The sequence below is a fragment of the Podarcis erhardii genome, assembly GCF_964252035.2.
Source record: "Podarcis erhardii genome assembly, chromosome: 4".
NCBI lineage: Eukaryota > Metazoa > Chordata > Lepidosauria > Squamata > Lacertidae > Podarcis > Podarcis erhardii.
The window spans coordinates 29901952-29924944 of record NC_138508.1 but is presented as its reverse complement, the minus strand read 5'-3'; the positions used below and the strand labels follow the sequence as shown (position 1 = coordinate 29924944).

The 22993-nt window shown below is 39.0% G+C and overlaps 1 protein-coding gene across 3 annotated transcripts in view; it reads right to left on the bottom strand.

Moving 5' to 3' along the window:
- Positions 1-22993, bottom strand: part of NBEA (neurobeachin) — a 350651-nt gene that overhangs the window by 192743 nt on the left and 134915 nt on the right. For all 3 annotated transcript variants that reach the window (XM_081860054.1, XM_081860055.1, XM_081860053.1), the window contains 2 exons: positions 18239-18347; positions 13629-13795 (listed from right to left, as the gene is read on the bottom strand). In XM_081860054.1, coding sequence (XP_081716180.1) covers positions 13629-13795; positions 18239-18347 — 276 coding nt within the window. The remainder of the gene's footprint in view (positions 1-13628; positions 13796-18238; positions 18348-22993) is intronic.

Genomic DNA, 22993 nt, shown 5'->3' with positions numbered 1-22993 from the left:
TCCACACACAGAGCGGGACAATGCTGGTCCCATCCCAATGCCTATCCACTTCCCGTGTGTTAAGTGTAGACATCTGAGTAGCAGAACTAACAACACTGCACTACCACTTGAACAAATGCTGCTGCCACCAGTCCTCGCAAAACCTTTGTTAGCTCTAGCAGAAATTAGTTTAGTTTAGTTGTTTTATGTAGGAGCAAAACTGATTTTTTTGGTGTGAGGTAGCACAGATGAAATATAGCATGAGCTCCTTGCCCCAAACCACAAAATTCCACATAATTTAATGTGTACATGAAATTACATTTTAAAATTCAAGCTATGAACTTGATGGGCTCCTTACAACACTGTGTCAAACAGCCTAACATCAAGAATATGGAGAATTTGCCAATGGCAACCAACGGCCTACATAAAATGGTGATTTATGAAAATGACTAAATCTGCTAAATTTAGACAGACTATAAGCAGCAAGACATAGGGTCACAGTATAGTCTATAAATATCTTAGCAACAATATAAATGAACTGAATTATTCAGTCAGCTAATCACTGGGAAAAGAACTATATAGCCTCAAGCTAAGTTAAAGTTAGACATTAGGAAGAATTAACTGTGGGGCCAATTGGCAGTAGAATAGATCCTGCCCCTGGTATGTAATCTGGACTTGTATGTGAGCAGAGTCATTGACCTAGAATTAGACACTAAAATTGGCTTTTGGAAACAAATCCAAGGCAATAATAAGCCTATTCTTCAATACGCTTAATGAGACAGTAGTAGTTGTAACACAGTAAGTAGCCCTGTAAAATATAAGGCATGAAACCAGAGTCATTAGTTTTCAAAATGCAACATGTATTATAGCATTGTTTGCATCAAAATACTGTGGCTGTAAATTGACATTGTGGTTTACATTTTTATATTTATTTAGATTTTAGTCCATCCTATCCTCATTGACTCTGGGACTACTGAATAAAATGACTGTTACAGTATTATTTCTGCACTGATGAAATCGTGATACAATACTGTACATTTAAATTGTTCTCTGAATCCAATCACTGAAGTCAAAGATGGCCTTAAGAGAAAGGTCCTTTTCTGGTCAAGATAAACTGACAAGAGCTAGGGGAGAAACACAGTTACAGACTCAAAATAAAGCAATTTGCTTCAAATAATAATAATATTTACTCCAAAACGTACTGGAGAAGACTTTGTTCTATTAAAAAAATGATTAGTTCAGTAAATCATGGCCTGCAACGTAAGATTGTGGTAGCCCCTTGATAAGGGGAAAGGGGGTTAGGAGAAGAGTTTGAGTGGTTCATTTCACCACAAAGTAATTATACTGAGCCACAAAGTTACCATTTATCATGGCTGAAAGATGACACTCACTGTTAACCAAGGGAAACTGCAACTGAAATGCTTCCATCCAGATCAATACACACCACATTTTTCTCCAGCAAGAAGTAATTATCCAGCAGAAAACTTCACAATCAATACCCTTTCCTAAGTTAACTTATGGTCTCGACTAGAGGCATAAAGGTATAGTACTGTCAAATGTCATCAAGGACTATACCATTACACTCTGAAGAAGTCCGTATTCCTTATAGTCAAAGGGTTTATAGCCTACTTTAGACCATATAACATACTGAGGTACATTCTAAGACGACGCTTGCCATCTGCTCTGTTATAAAAATGGGAAAGGAGAAAAAACACGCATGCAATCTTACAAACTAACACCTTATTGCACAGTTGTAATTGGCAGTTAGAACAGTTGTTAAAAATCTTAACACCAGAGCAAGAAATCAATCATTTAATGCAAAATATCAAGGCTCCCCCTTTAGGAAGCAAATGATTCCTGAAATCTTAAGATTGATCCCCCATTGCTTGAAATAGAGTCAAAGACAGATCTATCTGAAATATCACAGATGATTTTTTTTTAATCTCAAAATATTTATTCTCCAAGCTCATGAGAAAACACAAAGGAGGAAATAATATTAGGTTTCAAGAACTCTGAAAAAATACAAACAATACCATCTAAATGTCTCCTCTTCTTTTTACAACTGGCTATGGAAGGTAAGCTTAGCCTTATAAACCTATCTAATATATAAGGGAAGGTTAAAGGGCATAAAAAAAATCACTACTTCACTGAAAAAAATTTGACATCCAATTTTCAAGCTGATTTATCAGTAGAAAGCTAAAATTGATAGTTTGCCACTAGTAGGTAGCTGGCTGTCTAAGAAAGCTGTTACAAAGCCTTTAGTTTTGATTTAGCCACATAGATCAATACAAACCTATACTGTTTCAATTTTACAAATATTGATTTTCTGATATAACCTCAGTAAAAGAACATATATCATCAGCTTTACTGAAAATAATCTTTAAATTTATTTCATAAACTTTGTTTCATCAACAAAAGGTACTGAAAGGTCTAGTGAAATACTGTTTAGATGACAGTGAAAATAATCGCTGCCAAAAGAGTTCTCAACAGATAGTTCTGGTTCATTTTAAATTTTGAATACAGATACTGATGTTTTCCTCAGGATTCATAAAGATCTAATAGACTTGTTTCATTATAAAATAAAGGCTTCTCAGCTTTAGCATAGTGCCAAAAGACTGAAGATGTAAACTAAATTCTTATTAACTACCATAAAAATGTAACATTTTGTCTATTCACATTTCCCTGTCAATATGAAGATGAAAAGTGTTCCCAACAAGTGAGAATCTCCAAAACACTGCAGTTGCAAGAGATCTATCATAAGGCAAAGGGCGATATTTCTCTCTATTCCCCCTAACCACATCCATATTGTTTCCCACCACTCCAACTTGGGAGATTTGTACACAGAAGATAGAATATGAACAATATAATGCACCACAACTGCAATGCCCATCACTGAAGTTAGCAACTTAGTACTGAAGTTAGCTATATTTTGGAAAGTTGTTTGTTTGCCTGTCTGCTATGCATTTGGAAATCTCTTAAGATACTGTAATCAAATTTGCATGGCGGTTCCTGAGATCAAGGAGCAGGTTTTTGTCTATGTTGTATACAACTGGATGCCATTCTGAATCAAGATGGCAGGCAGAACCTTTCAAAACTGCAGTGATTTTAACCACTGAATTCAAAAATTCCCGAGCAACACCAGGTGCAAGGCAGCCAGTATTTAACACATTACAGAATTCTAAATCATTCTGATTAGAAATACATTATAAGTGTTCTTCAAAATGATATGGTTCACTCTCTGAAAAAGAAGTCATGCTCAGGACAAAAAGCAAGACAGCTGCATCATCCTACTTCCCAACACAGACAGCGATTTCTTTCCAAAGAAGAAACACACAGCCGGGTCCTATGCACCCAGCAAAATAATATTCATCTCCCTTCTTCCACAACACTGCATCCTGGGGTTTCTGCCTTTTCAGCTATTGTTATGCTTTCATAGCCATGCCTACCATATCCCACCAATTAGGAACCCCAGCTCACCACAGTCTTTCTTCAGAATCTCAGGGTCAATAAAATAAACTGGCAATTGCATTTCGTGTGCCTTTAAATAAAATAAAAGAAATAGCAGGTGCACAATCATAATCATGACTGAGGCAGATAGGAAGGCAGTTGATCCCCGTGATTCCTATGCCTCAATCCCAATTATACCCCCAAATTCAGTTTTGTTTTTTCTCTTGGAGGAAAAGCTGCAATTAAAACTGGCTGCCTCTTTCCAGGAGTGTGAGAAGCGTGATCTTCACTGGGACCATTGTGCAGGTGGAGGGAGGATTAACTCCTATTCCTATGTGTCACTGTCTCAGTTGTGAGCAGATTCTGCTCCATACCTGTTAGTGTCTTATAAAAAGCAAGAAATTAGTGTTAAATTAGTGTGCCATGCTCTGTGTTTGGCTGCCCGTGCACTTGGTTCAGAAGCTATGGCTAGCACAGAATGCTGCAGCTAGAATATTGAGTGGTACATCCAATGCTCTTTTCTGGGGGAACGCAGGGGTACACATACCCCTAAACATTTTGTGAATCTTTGTACTTTTGTCGATTTACTGTGTTTATTTTTCCTGATTGGAACTATAAAAGGGTGATTTTCTTGAGTCAAAATGAGAGTACAGTGGTACCTCGGGTTAAGTACTTAATTCGTTCCGGAGGTCTGTTCTTAACGAAACTGTTCTTAACCTGAAGCACCACTTTAGCTAATGGGGCCTCCTGCTGCCGCCGCACCTCCGGAACACAATTTCTGTTCTTATCCTGAAGCAAAGTTCTTAACCTGAAGCACTATTTCTGGGTTAGCGGAGTCTGTAACCTGAAGTGTATGTAACCTGAAGCGTATGTAACCTGAGGTAGCACTGTACCCCTAAAGATTTTTTTTAAGGAAAAAATCACTGGATACATCTAGACACACACATATTACACTGGTGCTGAAGGATGTGCACTAGCTGTCTATTGGTTACCGAGCCAAGCTCACAGTTTCATTATTGACATATAATGTGCTGAACAATATGGGTACAGTATAACTAGCAGACCACCTCTACTACTATAGGCCAGATCAACCTTTAGAATAATCAGAGGAGACTGCAGCCAACAAATTGCCATTGGAAGCCTCTCAGAACTGGCCCTTTCTGTTATAGCACCAACTCTTGGGAGGTTCAGGCAACTTCATCTGTTGGGTGTGTAAAATATCTCTTAAAACTCAGTTATTTACCCAGGCTTCTCTAGATGTCAAAATGTGCTAACCTAATCAGCTGCTGACTTGCTGTTTTAAATGCATTTTTTTATATTTTAGTCTGGTTCCATGTGAACTATGGATGTCTGGGAAATGTTACCCTAAAGCAGCGGTTCTCAACCTGTGGGTCCCCAGATGTTGTTGCACTACAACTCCCATCATCCCTGAGCTCTGGCTTTGCTAGCTAGGGGTGATGGGAGTTGTAGTTCAACAACATCTGGGGACCCACAGGTTGAGAAAGGCTGCCCTAGAGCATCATCTATGGCTACGTAACTTCAACTCATGGCCAAATGGCATAAAATGTACAGAGACACAGCACATATAGAAATCAAATTTTCATGTACAAATCACATTTCCACAAATCAATAGATATAAAGTATAAATATCTATAAATAAGCTGTGATTTCTGCATCTGAGGGGGTTGGACTAGATATCCCTTGGGTTCACCTTCTAACTCTACAATTCTATGACAGAGTGGAAGAAAATAGTTTATTAGCCAGCAGGCTCTTCTTATGTTCTGATGTCAAAGAAAGAGCATGGTGTTTCTTCTCCACTCCCTGCCAGAAAAGGTGCTCAGCTCTAACTGACAAGTTTCCCTGAGGCTGCAGAAACAAGGAGAAAGGACACTTTGGCCCCATCCATCGGCCCAAGGAACAAGAGCCACCAACTGTGACTGAAGCAAGAACATCAACAAGAAAAGGTCACCCTGGCCCAAACTGGCAATTCTTTGCAGTTCAACATTCTACCTTTGCCCTCCATCCCCTTCAATTGTGTGTATTGTAATTTTCATTTGTAAGCTTGCTGGCAGGGCCTGTGTCTCTTCTTGTATTAACCGCTTTGGGAGACAATAATGGTCTGAAAAGCGGGCTAAAAATGTTGTGGGCCTCCACCTGTCCCAAGAGACAATGAAGTGCGCCTCCAGGGGTGAAGTCAAAAAATGTAGTTGATAATTATTATATAAAAGGCTGTTGACCATCCTTCGTTGGGAAATATAATAAAATGTGTCATCACTATGTGTTTCAGTGATAATGGTTTCATGTGGCTGCATATTTCCAGAGCCCATGATGTGCACTGTAATGTAAGATTAGCATGAGAAGACACTTGACTTTCCAAATAAGAACAATTTAGCAGTGGCCACTGTATGTGCTTATGGGGCATGTTCCTTTGATTATATGATCCTTAATCAACTGATACGGAATTTATTCTGGAGATGTTAATAAGACTCCTTTGCTCCAGGTACCAGCCAACCTAACATCACAACAAAAAGGAAAGCCACCTCCTCATAGAAAGCACAACGGTGATGATTTTAAGAAGCAACTATAGCAAATGTATCAAGCAACAAAAATCAGACAGCAGATTTATATTGCTTAAGGGCTTAATATTTTACAGCAGCAGCATTAATGGAAAAGTTAATGTAGCATTAAAAACAGTGTACAGCTCAGCTGCTGCCACATAGCACTTAGGTCATGGAAATAATGCATCATTGGGGGGGGGTAAATTCTTTTTTGCCTATCGCTTTTCTTAAAGAGTTTAAAAACTTTTCTACATTTTGTAGTTTCCAAAAAAGATTACCCAAAAGCACACATTACTGACAGGAAGCTCTTCTATTAAGTATCCAGAAATAAAATTCCACATGCAAAACATGCAAACTATTGCAAAATTGTAAACTGCTCTGTGATCCTCAGATGAAGGGCTGTATAGAAATTTAATAAAGAATACTCCTAATAAAATATTATTTAATTCACGTAAATGCTTAATGAATTTCTACAGTTGCAATGAATGAGGGTTCCAGTGACTTTTAATGCTCAATTAACTAAAGGAGAAGGGGAATTTCTGTTCCTACCTCATTCCTAGTGAAAATCAGCTTTGTGTATACTCAGTCAGCTTCGTGTAAGTACACCAGTATTCTCACTAATCAGTCAGTCACCAAAGGAATGGAGGGAAGTCCAAGGCTCGATAGAGCCTAACTTAAATATGTGATTTATATGTGTAATGTATGAATGTATGTATGCTTGTTAAAAATCAATAAAAATTCATTAACAAAAAAATAAAATCAGTCAGTCACCAACTGTGCACTTCAGTGATTAGGCCAAGACCCAGAACCCAACAAACTACACCATGAAAGTCTACTGAACCCTTTCTTACAATAGTTGCCAGCCTAAGCGGGAAGGAATTTAAGAAACTTGGCTGCTACATTTAAGAAGATACTTCTGCATGATCATTTACAATTCAACAGAATCCAGAACAGGGCTTCAGCTGGAGATTCAAATGTGTGAATAGGTTATATCTCAAGCAAGCTCATGGACGACACCAAAAATGTGCAAGTTGGCAATGAATTAGACACTTGTGAGTTTCAAAAGCTATGGTGTGGGGGGGGGCACTAGGGGTGCATCGGAAGATGGCTGACAATAACATCTCTCCGACCCACACGAGGTAATTAAGAGGCTGTGATGGGAGTAAACAGCCTCCTGCCCCCCCCAAGCATGTGTGGGGGACTGCCCTTGCCTGCTGTGCCCTATACCACCCCCGAATTTGAGGGGGTGGGGGCACTAGGCAGAAAGCCCTTGTGCGGACTTCGGCGCTCCTGGACACTGTCTCTGATTCGCGCCTCTAGCTGCAGCAACTTCGAAAGAAACAATTAGGAGGAAGCTAATGCACATATTTCAAGGAAGAATGGGGAGTAAAGACTGCTAACTGAAGAGATCTCTGAGAAACAAAACGGGTCAGAGGAACAGGAATAAATCATGAGAAGACACACCAAGGCTCGGTATGTTCGGCAACGGGACTGGATGGCGGGGGAACTTTCCTTTCTTTTCTCTATGTGATTAACCAAGAATCCCCCCCAACACACAAGTCACAAGTCAGAAATGCCGTTTAAATGACTTAAGCTGAGGATTTAAGACTGTGTGGAGATAATTTTCTAACCAAAGCATGTTTTAAGGAGACCGTGGAAAGTATAAGAGCTTTGGAATGACACAGCAAAAAATAGCGTTGCCATTTTGGCAAGTTCTGTCGAAAGACTTATGTCTGGGAGGAGGAATAGATTTGTTTTCATATTGTGAGTGAGCCTCCTCAGAGGGACTAAAGAAGACGACAGATTTGCGAGACTGATGATGGAAAGAGTGCTTTTATTTATGAAAGTGATGATATATGGAAACCATCTCGACATGATGATTGGACGAACGGAAAATTCACACAGGATTATAACTGGTGTTTACCTGCTTAAGGAGATTATCAGAAGAGATCATAAAGAAAAAAAGAAAAATATACGAACAAGATGAGATGTGAGAACAGCAAGATAGGACTGGATAGAATTATGAACATTATTTGGACAGATTTGTGGATATTAACGCTGCAGCAAGAAGATGATTGGAATACCATTCGGAACTTGAAATATAGGTCCCCCCAACAAAAAAATTAAAATTCGGCTTTGTAATTCGGAATTTATGTGATGTGATTTTATTTTATTTGATTGGTCGGTTAATAAAAATTATTTTTTTAAAAAACCAAAAGCTATGGTGTGAGAAATGATTTTTTCACCTAGATATAACCGCACTCCCTCTGAAAGGGCAGGTGTATTGTTTTGGGGTGATTCTGGATCCATCTCTGTAGCTGTATCTCAGTTGCGAGGAGCAGCAGTTGGCAGCTTAAGCTCCTATGCTGCTATGACCATTGCTGAACAGAGATAGTTTATCTCCTGTTGCCATGCAATGATTACCTCATAAATTCCTGAGCCCCTTGGAATTAGACTATCTATGAGCCCACTTATTTCCACATAATCTACCCAGGTCACTGTGGACTACGGATGACTGCACTGCAGCCTACTGAGGAATGGTTGGTCAGGATGCAGAGGCTGGCTTTCTCTATCATGGCACCTCCTATGTGGAATGAGTTCTCCATGGAAATCAGGAGATTACCAATGGTGCCAATGGTGAGGTACTTCAACAAAGGGTTGAAGACTTACCTATTTTCTCTAGTATTTCCTGACTGCTGATATTATAAATTTCCTGGTTCTGGCTACTGTAGTTTCTGTACTATGCACTGATTATTCATCTGGGTGCTTTATTTATTTATTTATTTATTTATTTATTTATTTATTTATTTATTTAACTGATCTGTGTATATTGTGAACCACTTTGATATTTTATGTGAAAAGGAACATATACATTTTTAAAGCAAACAAACATATAAGCCTGAGCCAGTTCACTCCAGTGGAGATCCCTCTGTGGGCCGGATTGCATATGTGTGTGTGTGTGTGTGTGTGTGTGAGAGAGAGAGAGAGAGAGCATGCAGCCACAATTTCCGGCATCTGCGTCTGCGCAGACATGATTTCCAGTGTCTCAGCATGTGCAGACATGATTTCCGGCACCACAGAAGCGAGTCTCCACGCCACGCTGTGACGGTTTAACGCAGCGCGTGGGGACTCGCCGAGCAGGTGGCTCAGTTTGGGGGTGGACTGTGGGCCGGTTAAACGACCCCCGTGGGCCACTTGTGGCTCATGGGTCTTAGGTTTCCTACCCCTGATATAAGCAGGGGAACGAGTATGCAGAGGGAATAATATATAGGAGAAGATGCACCGCTGCCCACCACCTACCTCACCTCACCTCACCTCACCTACCACATCCTCTCTTCATCTCCTTTATTGAGTACAATTAAAGCTAATCATGCAATTAATCCTAAATGCAAATTGATACAGAAACTATGCATCCATTTCCTGATTTTCTAATTTCTTTATTATATAGTAAAATTATGCACTGAGAATTCTTGCTGAGAAGATGGTAAAATCTGGGCTGAACGATGTTATGGTTGTTATGGTTAATAGGATTCACAGCTGGTTAAATGTCTATACCCAGTAAGTGCTCATTAATGTCTCTCTGTCAACCTGGAGAGACGTCCCAAGTGGAGTGCCACAGAGCTTTGTCTAGGCCATGTGCTGTTCAACATTTCTATAAATGACCTGGATGAGGGTGCATAGGGAGTGCTTATCAAAATCTGCAGATAACATGGAGCTGGGAGGGATAGTTTATGTCATCAGCTCTGTGGAGATGTCATGGAGCAGATGGAAGGATCCTGCATAGGAAGGGGAGGATATCAAGGAGCTGGAGCTAGACAACCAAGGGGAGGGTCCAAGCAAGATGAGGGAGGTGAAATTGGGCCCTCAAGAAATGTCTCAGCTGGAGGAGGGGGCTGGTGATTGAGAGAATCAGGAGATAGATCCTGGGGAAGGTTCAAGTGGGTTGCCAGACAGGTGTCCCACAGGCGTCCCTAAAGGGATAGCTGCTGCCCATGCTGCCAGCTCCTCCTGTCACTCCTGTCAGTAAGGAACTTTCTCCTGAGGAGATGCCTGAGAGTAATTTGGATACATGGAGATGCCAGCACTGGCACGAACAAGTCTCACAGGTCCAGCACACTCTGGGAAGCATCTGTTTGCTTGCCCAGACCAGAGAAACCTATTGTTCGCTGTGTGAAAGCTTATGCCCACCCTGTTCTTCAAAGGAAGAAGGGCTTATGCCCACCCTGTTCTTCAAAGGAAGAGACAGAGGGATCCACTCAGGAAGAGACTCATTTGATCCACATCTCAGCTTGTGCTTAACCATGCAATTCACCTACTGGCACTTTAACCATCGTAACGCTTAAATTTACATATTTAAATTTCTGGCAGAAACAGAAACCTGAGTTTGAGTGAGGGCCAGGAAAGCTTACAGCATTAGATCCAAATGATATTGAGAAGCTGAAAGACTGGGCAAAATAAACACACTGAACATCAACCAAGATAAATGCAAAGCCCTGCATTTAAGGAAAATGAAAATAAATCAAAAGCATGAGTACAGAATAATGAAGACCTCACTTCAAAGCAATAGGTGTGAAAGGGATCTAGAAGTTTTAGTGACTCAAAACATGAGCAAGCAGTGTGGTGCAGCCACTGATAAAGCTAATGCAATCTTAGGCTACATAAGAGAAGCCTAGGGCTATGACATCATGAGGTGTCATAGTTTCACTCTGTTCTGTGTGATTCAGGTTGCATCTGGAGTACTGCATCCAGTTCTGGGTGCCATATTTTAAGAAGGACAATGGAAAAGTGGAGTATGTCCAGAGGAGGATGGCCAGGAGGGTGAGGAACCAGGAAACTAAGCTTAGTTTCGAGAAAGGAAGACATGGGCAATGGTATTTACATAAATACATGTTTGTCGGGCAGAAGATGGAGATCTGTACTCTGATGCAGCAGAGGGTGGGATAAGAACCAATAGGCAGAAACTGCAGGAAGCAGCATTCAACTAAATGTTTGAGGAAACTTCCTAGCTCTGAACTACTAGAGAGTGGGACAAACTGTCTCAGGAAGTGGTGGGTCCCCCCCTCACTGAAGGAATTTAATATCAGGGATAGTGTACAGTAGTTGCATTTTGCATGGAAGTGGAAGAACTAGATGACTTTCAAGCTCCCTTTCAACTCAATGATGTTATGCAATTTCTTCCTTGATATTACCTGAAATCACTTTTTGTTTTAGGAGGTGGAGTTGTACTTGTGTTTCGTTTCTCTTAAATAAAATACCTGTTTTGGCAGTGAGAAAGGGAATCAAAACTCCTTCTGAAATCAATAATGTTGAGTTTCAGTATAATCTTTTAACTGTGTGCTTTTCAGTTGAAATAACTTGCTAGGATCATTGTTTTAATGTCTAGCACATGCATTCTGCGAATCATTTAAAATGTACTACAAGGAGTTAAATTGATGTGTTAGCAGATAACAACAAACCTTTTGAAAGAAGTACACTTGTAGATTGTTCCAATCATTTCATGTGCTTTCTTCCTTCATTATTCTAAATATACCCATACCATACTTAATTACCATGACTTGATAATCACTTTTCATGTCCTTGATGTTGAAATATGTATTTTCTAAGAATACTTTCTCCTCTGGTTTGAATTGCTGCAAGTCCTGTCTCAATCTCTTTGTTTCAAAGGTTTGTTCATTTCACTATGGTATGGCTCTTTTATCACTCCCCACCCCTATTTCCCCACTCCCTTCTAAAGTCTTTTCTTTCTATATTATTATTTCTCATGTCTACCATTCAATATCCAGTTTCACTTTTAGTTGGTGTTTACTTAACCTTATCATTTGAGCTAGCATCACTCCTGTTGCTTCAGTTTTTATTTTTTATTTTTATCTGGCACCATGCATTTCAGCTGACATTTTATTTGACAGCTTTTTCTCCATTCAACATCATGTCCTGCTTAGGATAGCTTTGCCTACTGTATTATTTATTTGTGTCATTCTGATGGCTGTTTGTTTAGGCTTTTCATGATCTGTACTTCCTTTCTTTACAGCCGTGTTGTCTCTAATCACTTCCTTTTAATCATTGTTTAAACATTATCTTTTCACTCCACAAATGCAGATTCATATTACCAGCCCATATCAATAAAGGGCTACCATCCTAACTGGAGAATTTGAGCTTCCATAAAACTTCGGATTTTGGCAGAGAGAGAGGTTTCACTGTTATCAGGAAATGACTCCTCCTACTGGTAATATTTTTCTTTGTTTTTTTAAAAAATGATACAATTTATAGTCTTCAAATTCTTCCTTCACTTTTCTCCAGCTTACATTTCTTTTGCCAGAGTTTTACCTTTTTGTTATTGTTTGGGCAATACTTTCATTTTCAGAGGAAACTGTTTTCCCTTAATCTCCAAGCATTTTGAAGATATTTAGCCCTCTTTCCCTCTTTCAATTTAACAAGACTCTTTGTTACCCTTTTTAAAGTATGTCCCCATTAAGTTTCTTATGCTCTTTTTTATACAATCCCTAATACATGTAGTCTGTCCATTTTATAAAGTTTATATTCAGAGATAACCTTAACCCACTGATTTTCTTCACTGCACCAGTATTCTATTAAGTCCATTGCATCTATAGAAAGGAATGTTGTGGCATCTTAAAGGATTAAAAAAAATACATTATGGCGTAAGCATTTATGAACTACAGTTCACCAGATGAACGAAGAGTTATCTTGAGTTCCAAGGTTGTTCATCCATACATCTATCTATAGACAGACAGACAAACAGACAAACAGACAGACAAAAGTCGGAAGTAAATAAATTGCAGAAAAGGAAATAGAAAAGAGGAAAGAAATGAAATCATTACCCCATGTAAATTTGTACTGCCAACTCAGGATAACACTTCATTCATCTAGTGAAGTCAAGTGAGGTTTATAAAAGCTTATGCCACGAGTGCTAGACCAAAAATTAAAACCAAATAATCTCATTCTCAAAGTATTACTATGACCCAATAAGAAAAGAGAGGAGAACAAAGGTGAAACTGGTGCCAGAAAAAATTATAAAAACACTTAGTTCACAAAGGGAAAAATAAAATGGTAAAACTATGCTATAAGGCCAACTATATACCAACACACCACAGGTTTTTTCTTCTTCTTGGCTCTTAAATCATGTGATTATAATAAAGAATAAACTGTTTATGTATTTGCATGCACACATACTATTTTTCATAATTCATTCTGCTTCCATGATTCATGTTTCAAAAAATGAATTATTTGGGGTGACCCGACAAAGGAACTACCAGGAGATATTTGCCATGGAAGCAGGGACAATGAATTTTGCAAGACACTGAAAGGCCACTTTTGGTTCTGAGACACTGCCATGATGACTGGACCATTCACTTTATAAAAATAAATAAAAATAAATGATGGCAGCAAAGTTTCTGAGTGCAAAACCCAGCAACTGACAGCAGACTCCTCATCTGATAGCAGACAACCTAAATATAAGATTCCATTCAGTACCAGAATATGCCTATAACACAGGATGAGCTGTATGATCAGGAACGGATTCTGGTGAATTACATTACAGTCTCGACTGCTCACTATAAAGACATGACACATCCATTTAAAATACCAGTTCAGAAGCATATAATTATGTTACGATGATTAACAACATACCTATGTGAGACAGCTCCCCAAGCACCATGCTTATTTGTTAGGATATTCAGTATTTTCTGTTTCAGTTGATTCGCAGTAACATGATCTCGATGCTTGGCAGCACTGATAAGATGGTCACACATCTTCTCCTCTTCCCTTCTGTCAGCAGCATATTGGGCACACTGTGACTAGAAAGGGAAAACATGTTTATTTTTTCAGTAGGCAGTTTTGGAAAGTGGCTGAAGAAGACCTCCCCCCACCCCCAGTGTTCCGCAATTGCTACTTTTTAAAGCATTCACTATAATATATACATAAATGAAGTACAGTGATATTTGCTTAATAAACCTGCTTTGTGCTAAATGGGATCCATAGAATGGATCCAAAAAGAGTGCAAGCAGTGAGACACCTCTTCTAACCCAAGAGGGGTCTGTGATATATGCTCATTTGACCATCCAGCTGCAGCCAGTTGCACATCACATGCAGTCCCTCTTGGTCCCTGGCCATCAGAAGCTGCTTTGGGGTGGGTACAGAGGACTACATTCATTGAAGGCCAGATCTGCTGCCACCCAAGGTGATCACCTCACCTTGTTTCATGGGGGTGGAGCAGCCCTGGCACAAATCAGAGGTTTGCTCCAGTGCATTCACATAGCGGGAACCCATGGTATATCAACATTTGGTGACTGTTGAGTAAATCAGAATTTACTCTTGTTCAAACTTTGAAGCTGATGTCTCCCCAGAAGAGCAAGTGGCACAGAACCCTTCAACAGATCACCACCCTGCTAGTGATCCCTCAAAGCCAGTGAATCTGGATACTCTTCTCCCAGGATAGATCCCCACAGCAGCTGCCTGGTCTCCTGGCTGGCTCTTAGCCCCACCACATACCTCCCCTAACAGGAGCAGAGGAGATGATGAGGCTACTCGAGAGGATGGACATGTGCAAGTAAGCTAGCTGAGAGCCACGAAGAGTGGAGGCTCCAGCTCATATATGAATGCCCAATCTGAGCTGAGCACCAGTTTAACACCCACACGAGATTACAATTTAATAAAAGTAAAGTTAAGCACTCATTGTGGACCCAAGTGCAGTATGCACATGACAAGTATGAGGAGAGAGCCAGGAAATAAAGACACAGGACATTGGTGTTGGCTGAAAATAGGCCAAAACTTTATTGGTTATAAATGTCAGTAGGCTGTGGCAGAGGCACTGCGTAAGTAGGATCAACCAGCCCACCTGCTGATTATTTTGGCTGGGTCGACCCTGAGTTAAGGGTCATCCTATAACGTATATCAAACCAGAGCAATCCCGCTAGGACTGCCAATTTGGGAGGCTCCTATGTCCAATCAGGCCCTGTGCCCAGTGTCTCCTGAACAGAGACACCCCCTCCTGGACCCCTTTAGCAGGGTACCCAATAGGCTAAGGATCCAAATCAGTGCCTTATCAGCCAAAAAGATGTGACCAGACTAGATGTGAAAACCACCAGACTAGATGATCCTCAGGGTTCCTTCCCTGGTGTTGAATATGGCGAACAAGTATTCCATTCCTCCTCACCTTTAGGCAGGACCAAACAATGAAGGGTGGAAGAGTGAGAATTCCCATAATGAACTGAGCTTGGAGGCTCCAGCGCAATTTCCTTATATGAAATATAGGTGGACTTGACTGAGAATTGCATCCACCAGGTCTGGCACTGCAGCCAAGCTACCCAGCCCATCTCTCATTGGCCATATTAAACAGACAGTTCCCAGTGTTTCATGAGGCCATGGAGGGAGGCATGAGCATTCCCCAATGGCTGTGCAAGGCAGAAAAGATGGTCCCTGCCAGGCTGTGCCGACACCGCAAACCACCTCTCCCCAGCATTGCACCAGTAAACGGCCATTGGCAGAACACTGGAGAATAGAACTAAGTTTACTTCCTACTGATCAGTCAGTAAACTATATACTAAGCAGTGTGTGTGTTTTTGTATGTGTGTGCATGCATGCAAATATATTTGTGCATCCTGCATATTCTACCCATTATGTAATGCTAAAAGTTTAGCTAAATTTATTTTGAGAGCACAGACATTATGGGGTTAATTATTTTTTCAATTTATCTTCTTGTACCAAGAAGCACCAATTAGTACAATGATCTTCTTCTGTAATGAGGTTAATATTTCATCAGCTCATTGGACAGTTAAATCAAATGTTCATTTTTCATTCTGAGCAATTACAGAAGCTAACAGAATGAATGAATGTTAACTGTGGAAATTGTGGTTCTAGAATACAGTAATTGGACTTTCTCAATAACATTTACGAAATGAGAGTTTCTACAGCTAGAGTTATGTCAAACCATACAGATTTTGTACCTTTACAACATCAAAAAGGAAGGTTAGTGAAAAGGAAACATTTAACTGTATTACTTGGTTAAAAAGATTTTCACACAGTGAATAATTGTTAACAAAAACAGAAGCAAAATAAGTAATAAATATGAAATTGAGTCTTATGTATCTAGCAGATTTTTCATTTTAAAAAATGCATGCACGAATGTAGAAACAGAAACAAATATAAAGATCAAAAGCATCTGAAATGTGGCTGTACTGTACTTTAGAAATGTCACAATCATATGCCTTGCCCTTTTAGGCAGGGACTCAAAGAATTATATGCATGTGCATCCAAGGGCTACTAAGAGTGCATCAAGATGATTCCAGATTTCTCCCTCTCTGTGCACCTACTCTGAATTTTCTGGAACAGGTTTTCTGGGGACACAAGTCTGTAACTCAGAAGTATGTCTAGAAGTACATCTCTAACTATGGTTATTTAAATACTTCTCTTAATATTAATTCAAGTAACAGGTTTTATACTGCCAGTCCAAAGTATCGTATTTTTGAAATAGCAAGATAACAGAAAAATTTGAAGAATCTCACATTTGAGAAAGATCTTGGTTTGCTTACTAGAAAATTGACTTAGGTTTTTCCCTTAAGGGAATTTGGTTAATATTCTAAATTGTATTTGCTAACTGAAGCTGGAAGCTAATCGAATATTCTCATTTTGTCTACGGTTCTGACAGATCTTATACCGCAACAAATTCTTCAAAGGGCAGATAACTCAATCTTCTACTGTCATCTTGGTTTACTGCATGATGCTCTGATAAATATCAAATGTTATTTACTGTTGAAGCAATATGAAACCTCACTCTGACATACACTTAATTGTAAATGTGATTTTTTTTTTAATACCTAAACTCAAAATATCCAGAATATGCTTCGTAATAAATTTGTTGCAATCCCATATGACAAGTGACTGCTGTCTCAGATGACAGAATAAAGTAAAGGTTATATATACTGAGAAAGAAAATATCAGGGAAAGTTCTGTTTTCAATCTATGCTGAAAAGAACAAAACCGTATAAGAAAGATGCAGTGAAGAGCTGGCCAAATGTTGCCAATAAACGTCATCTCACACACAACCCAACCCCCCCCCCCAATCCTTGATCTTATGTGACATTTCATGATAGATTATTGCTATTCCTCCAGTGGTTGAAAGTTAGTGTGACTCAACAGTGCATCAATAGTGACAGTACATCAGCTTAGGTCAGGCTTCCTCAACCTCTGCCCTCCAGATGTTTTAAAACTACAATTCCCATCATCCCTGACCACTGGTCCTGCTAGCTAGGGATCATGGGAGTTGTAGGCCAAAAAACATCTGGAGGGCTGAGGTTGAGGAAGCCTGGCTTAGGAATAAATTATACTGTATTTAACAGGTCCTACTCCCTAGTAAGTGTGCTTATAACTGCAGCCTAAGGTTGCAAACCTACAACCAAGGAGCTCCAACATTCTTGGGACAATGAGCTGGGCAAAAGATTCCTGCATTGCAGGAGTCTAATTGTGGCACAGGGGTTTTGGGGGGTTTGTGTGAATCACAGCTGGGGACAGGTAAGTTAAGCCTTCCTTTGTTGGTTGTAACCCTTTCCAACACCCACACCGCATAGGATTGAGAATGTATTTTGTTGGCTACAATACAAGGCTTCTTTCAAGGCCTAACTGCAATGTAGAAAAGGGTGGGGTGAGGAAGGGCTGCTGTGTGCACAAGGAAAGGCACTGGTGGGCACACGTGCACCAACGACCATTGCATTGATAATCCCAGTTAAAACCACTTGCCCGAGAGGAAGCCTCATTGAATTCAGTGGGACCGCCTTCGGAGTATCAGAGTGCACCAAAAGTCTAAATAAATGACTTTTCACAGCATTTTTCAAAATAAAAAACTAGTGTTTTTTGAAAAGAGGAATGTACTAATGCAATCACTGGAATTATATGACTAAATTATCAGTTATTCAAGTAGAGTGTAATGTCACAGGGTGGTATCCCACAACATGTGAGTGGACTTCCCCTTCCTCTGTTCTCCCCAGCAACCCCATGTGCCCCCCAAATCTGCTCTGAAGAGTTTGGAAACTGTTTGGATTGGATTTGAGGAGTGTGTAGGGAGTTACAGGGGGCAAGAAAGGATGAAGAAGTCTCATTCTGCAAGCATGTAGGGTGGTCCTTTGGATCGGATTTGGGGAGCTACGAGGACCTCAAAGTGGGAAGTGAGGAAAGGAAAGGCTACAGTGTAAATACTAGCTGAATGAAAACAGAAAAATCAGAGTTTTATCAGCTGTCGGACTTACCTCAAATTCCGCATGTTTGTGTACATCTTCAGCTCTCTGCCTGTTCAAGATAAACTCCGCCTCATTTGCAACACGTACAATATGGTCCTTCATTGCATGACACAATAGTCTGGAGAGAAAAAGTTAACTGAAATCAGTCTTAATGTATCTTCATTAAAAACATTTCATACATAAAATGTAAAGATACATGAAACTGTATTTGTTTATATTAGCATGAAAAAAAACAATAATTTGGTAATAAACTGATCTATAAAATCAGACAAAATCCACCAACATAAATTGCCATAATTACCATAATTAATTAGTAGTTGTTATAAATAACTGTTTTATTTGGATTATGTATGTCCGGAGAAAGCAACCAAATACTTTTTTCCATACCATTCAGTCAGCTGTAATGATCCTTACCTCATTTCAACATGTTACTTTACTTTATTTTAATGATGATTTTCACAGTTCTATGCATATTTGATTTTGGTTTTGATTCTTTTGTACAGTATTTTAGCTATGTTACATATTTCCATCCTGGAAGCATTTGGTAAATGATAGATCATAATTTTAATAAATAAATAAATGCCATATCACACCTTTTGTAATTGCATAGGTTTTTGTTCATTGCCAATGACAATTTGAACAAAACAAACTTTTAAAAATTCCACTATACAAAATCATGGATGATTGAAATCATCTCTTCTTCTCCCTTTTCAGTTTCCCTTAAACAAAACAGAAACCAACTCTATTCTCTGGATGAATGCAAGTGCTTAATACTGGCTTAAAAGTCTGATCCAACAGAACACAATAAATGTGTTATCGCAGACTTCAGCAGAAGCAGATTTAAGCCAGTGATGAGTGCTTTGAAAATCCTGCCTTTGTGTATCTGTTCTTCAAAGGAAGACGTTTCAGGAAAAAATCTAAGCTGCAGAAAAAGTAATGTTCTCTACTAGAAGCTTCCTTCTTTATAATGTGCACTTTGGTGCCATAATGAGACATGATGGCCTAAAATGGGCTGTCACAAAAAATGCAAATTTAAACTACTGCCCATTCAATATTCTGCCCTATCTTCAAGTATGGCCTCAGATACTGCGCCATTCAAAGTCACTGCCCTGCATTGTTTGCAAGGTTTATGCTACAATCTCTTAACATGTTGCAAAGAATGCAGGCATTCAACTCCGGGATCTTGCAGCAGGGCTGGGCAAGCTGTGGCCAATTAGATGTTGTTGGATGCCAACTTCCAGTGCTCTTTTCTAGAAAAAAAAGGTGTCAGCACAGCATATTGCTAGAAAAAAACACGGCCAACTTCCAACATCTCCAGTCCACATAGATATGAACAGGGCCAGATTTAGGTTTGATGAGGCCCTAAGCTACTGAAGGTAATGGGGCCCTTCATATGTCCAGCTGTCCTTTGTCAACAACAAATTCTCACTGTTTTTTGTGTTGAATATATGCTATATGGTAATTTATAGACCCAATAGGTATCTAAAGCCATTTGCGCATGTTGCCAGTCCATGAAGAATGTAGGCACCCTATATATAGAAATGAGCAAACCAGTGATATTTTTGGGAGCAGGCTAGCAGGCAGAGCCCGTTACTTACATCACAGGCACCTATACAACACAAAACAACTGTTGCTGTATATAGGTTTTATTTTATTTGTTTTTTATCTTATATTTTGGAAAAGTACATCCAGTTTTTTCTTTCCTTTAAAAAAATTTTGGGCCCCCAAGAGAGTGGGGCCCTAAGCTATAGCTTGTTTAGCTTATACATAAATCCAGCATTGGTCATGAACAGCAATGGCAGGAGTTGTAGTTCTAACAACACCTGTAAGGCCACCCATTGCCTAGCCCTGTTCTACAGTGTTTGGCAGGTGCTCTTAGGAATATTGCCGATCAAAGGAAACATACTGGTTGCCTGTGGAAAACTAGCTCCTTCTTCTTTTTACATGTTACCTGCCTATGCTTCTCTAAAATGTAACATTGGAGCAAACTACACCATTGCACATCCCTCTACTGGACCACACCACCTGCAATACACAAATACAACCTAATCCGGAAACTCTGGTGCATGGGTGGGTATCAATGCACACAAAGGTTCTGGATGGTCAAAGATGTTTCCATTCAATTTTACGGGCAGCTCTATGCATGGTGCATGCCCCCAAGAACTTCACACTGGCCAAATCGCCTACATTAAATAGAATGTGCATCCAAACAATGCTTAGCACATTTTTTTTTTTAGGCTAGTGGTAAACATATTCACTTCTAACTTCAAAGTAACTCCTATACCCACCTATCAGGAAATAAGCCCACTGAACTCAATAGGACTTGCCTTTTAGTATAGGATTGTACCATAAAGATCTAAATAAATGTACTTTTTACAGCGCTTGTCAAAATGACAAAGAATGCTCTTAAAGAAGAAAAGTTAGAAATGTTGACACAAGATTTATGCATTTGGATCTGAGTAAGTGACACAGACTTGGCTACAGGTTGGTACCATTTGTGCAGGTGAAGATACATCATATTCCATTTTTGCATCATCTTCTATCATTCAGACTTGGAGCTCGCTTCATGCATAACACTGCCTTGTGAATAAGTAGTTCTTTGGATCCTCGCCCATATCCTAAAGTAAGAGTATCGCTATAACTTTATCTAGGTCTTGATCCATAGAATCATGGAAACTCTGTGGGGTTTCCCAGGCAGTTTTAAAAATGACTTGCTTATAGAAGTAATGAAACAAAACACAAATCCACTGGGCATGCTGAAAGCTGTGGGAATACTCTCTGATTATTGTACTGATTTTATACTTGAAACTGTTTTTTTTTTTTTTTAAACCAACCCTAATTTTCTATACAAAACGAATTCCTTCCAGTAGCACCTTAAAGACCAACTAAGTCAGTTCTTGGTATGAGCTTTTGTGTGCATGCACACTTCTTCAGATACACTGAAACAGAAGTTTCCAGACCCTTCTATATAGTGGGAAGGTGGGGAGGGGTATTACTCAGAAAGGTGGTGGGAATGGGTGATTGGCAGATAGCCTGTGATGAGCCTGTTGACGACTCTTAACGACTGCAATAGGTCTTACAGGAAAAAGCAAGGGGTGAAAAGGTGAAAAATGGCTTTGTCATGTATAATGAGATAAGAATCCAAGGTCTTTGTTCAGACCAGGTTTCTCCATGGTTTTGAGTTAGGTGATAAGTTGTAATTCAGCAGCTTCTCTTTCCAGTCTATTTCTGAAATTCCTTTGTAGTAAAACAGCTACTTTGAGATCTTGTATAGAATGTCCTGGGAGATTGAAATGTTCTCCTACTGGTTTCTCCTACTACTCCTACTAATTTCTAGTTCTTAATTAGTTCTCCTACTAATTTTCTATGTTTAGCCTAATTTGCAATCAAAAATGTTTAATTCTGTAAAGCAAGATGCCAGTTTTTTCTAAGATTTGCTTGATTATATAACCTTACTGAAATTAAAATAACAACTGGAAAGGGATTCCAAATCCAATTCACAAATTCTTTTGCAGTGTTCTTCAATTCATAATTTAAAATTCAATCATAAATGCATAGTAATTATATGCAATTTTACATTCCATTAACCTTGCTTTGTTTTAATTATAAAGCTCTTTTGTTGGATTCCTTTAAATGATCCAGTTTATAATTTCAGGCTGTTCAAGGGAGCACTTTAATTCTACTGCACATTCATCAACTGTTTATGTCCTGTTAATTGTTGACAACTGCACAATTGCATTCTCTAGCTATGATTGATGAATTGCATTCAAACTTTAGCTATTAAGAAGAATAAATATTTATAACAATTTCCTCTTTGCCACCAGGAGGGCAATATCAAAAGCTCAGGACAGAAAAAGTAGTCTTTTAGCAATAATTATATGCATATGATCTGATAGGTATTTTGGTTAAAACTATGGGTTAGAAAAATATGACTACAGAGATTTTGTTTTCATTCATTTATGCTCACATCAGCAAAAGCAGCAACTTTCCCCCTAAAAAGCTAATGATCAGAAACTAAGAAAATGAAAATATTTTATTTACTGAATTTATGTAGCCATACATTAAAAAATCACACAATAAATAAATTTTGATTCGTTTAGTGCTTATAGTATAGAATCAAATATACCAACAGATCTGATTGTCTCATGTGACAAAACCATGCAAAGGAATCATGCCACTAACAAATGTTAGAAGCCCCTAGTATATTCCAGGGCATAAAGGGGAGATCGTTTTCTTCGTTTGTTTGCTTAGCTAATGTATGTTCTGATCTTGCATCCAAAGACTTCTAATGGTGATAAAGCTCTAGTGCAGTCTTTGACCTCTGGCACAAAGATTACAGTAAATCCATGTGGATATAAGTGATTTATCAGTGCAGGTTCTACACACAAAATAGTGTGAGGAATTTTCTTTGCTCAGAAAGTTTATAAACATTTACAAAAAGTGGCATATTTCATTCTGACTACACTTACTGTATTATTCAAACGTATCACACAAGTGATTGTAAATTAAGTTTTATAAATTTGAGATCTTACATTTCACCCTTGTTAATCTTATACCCTCAGAAAAAAATAGACTTTAAAAACAATTTTTTAGAAGGGATACTTTCTTCATTTCCATATATAGCCATATGATTAGATTACACATACTACTCCAATAGGTCAACAAAAATATACGTAGATATGGCAAACTCAAATTTAAATAGTCCTCTTGGCAGCTTAACTAAAAAGGTGCCTCAAAAGGGGGGGGGGAGTTAAAACAGAGTAT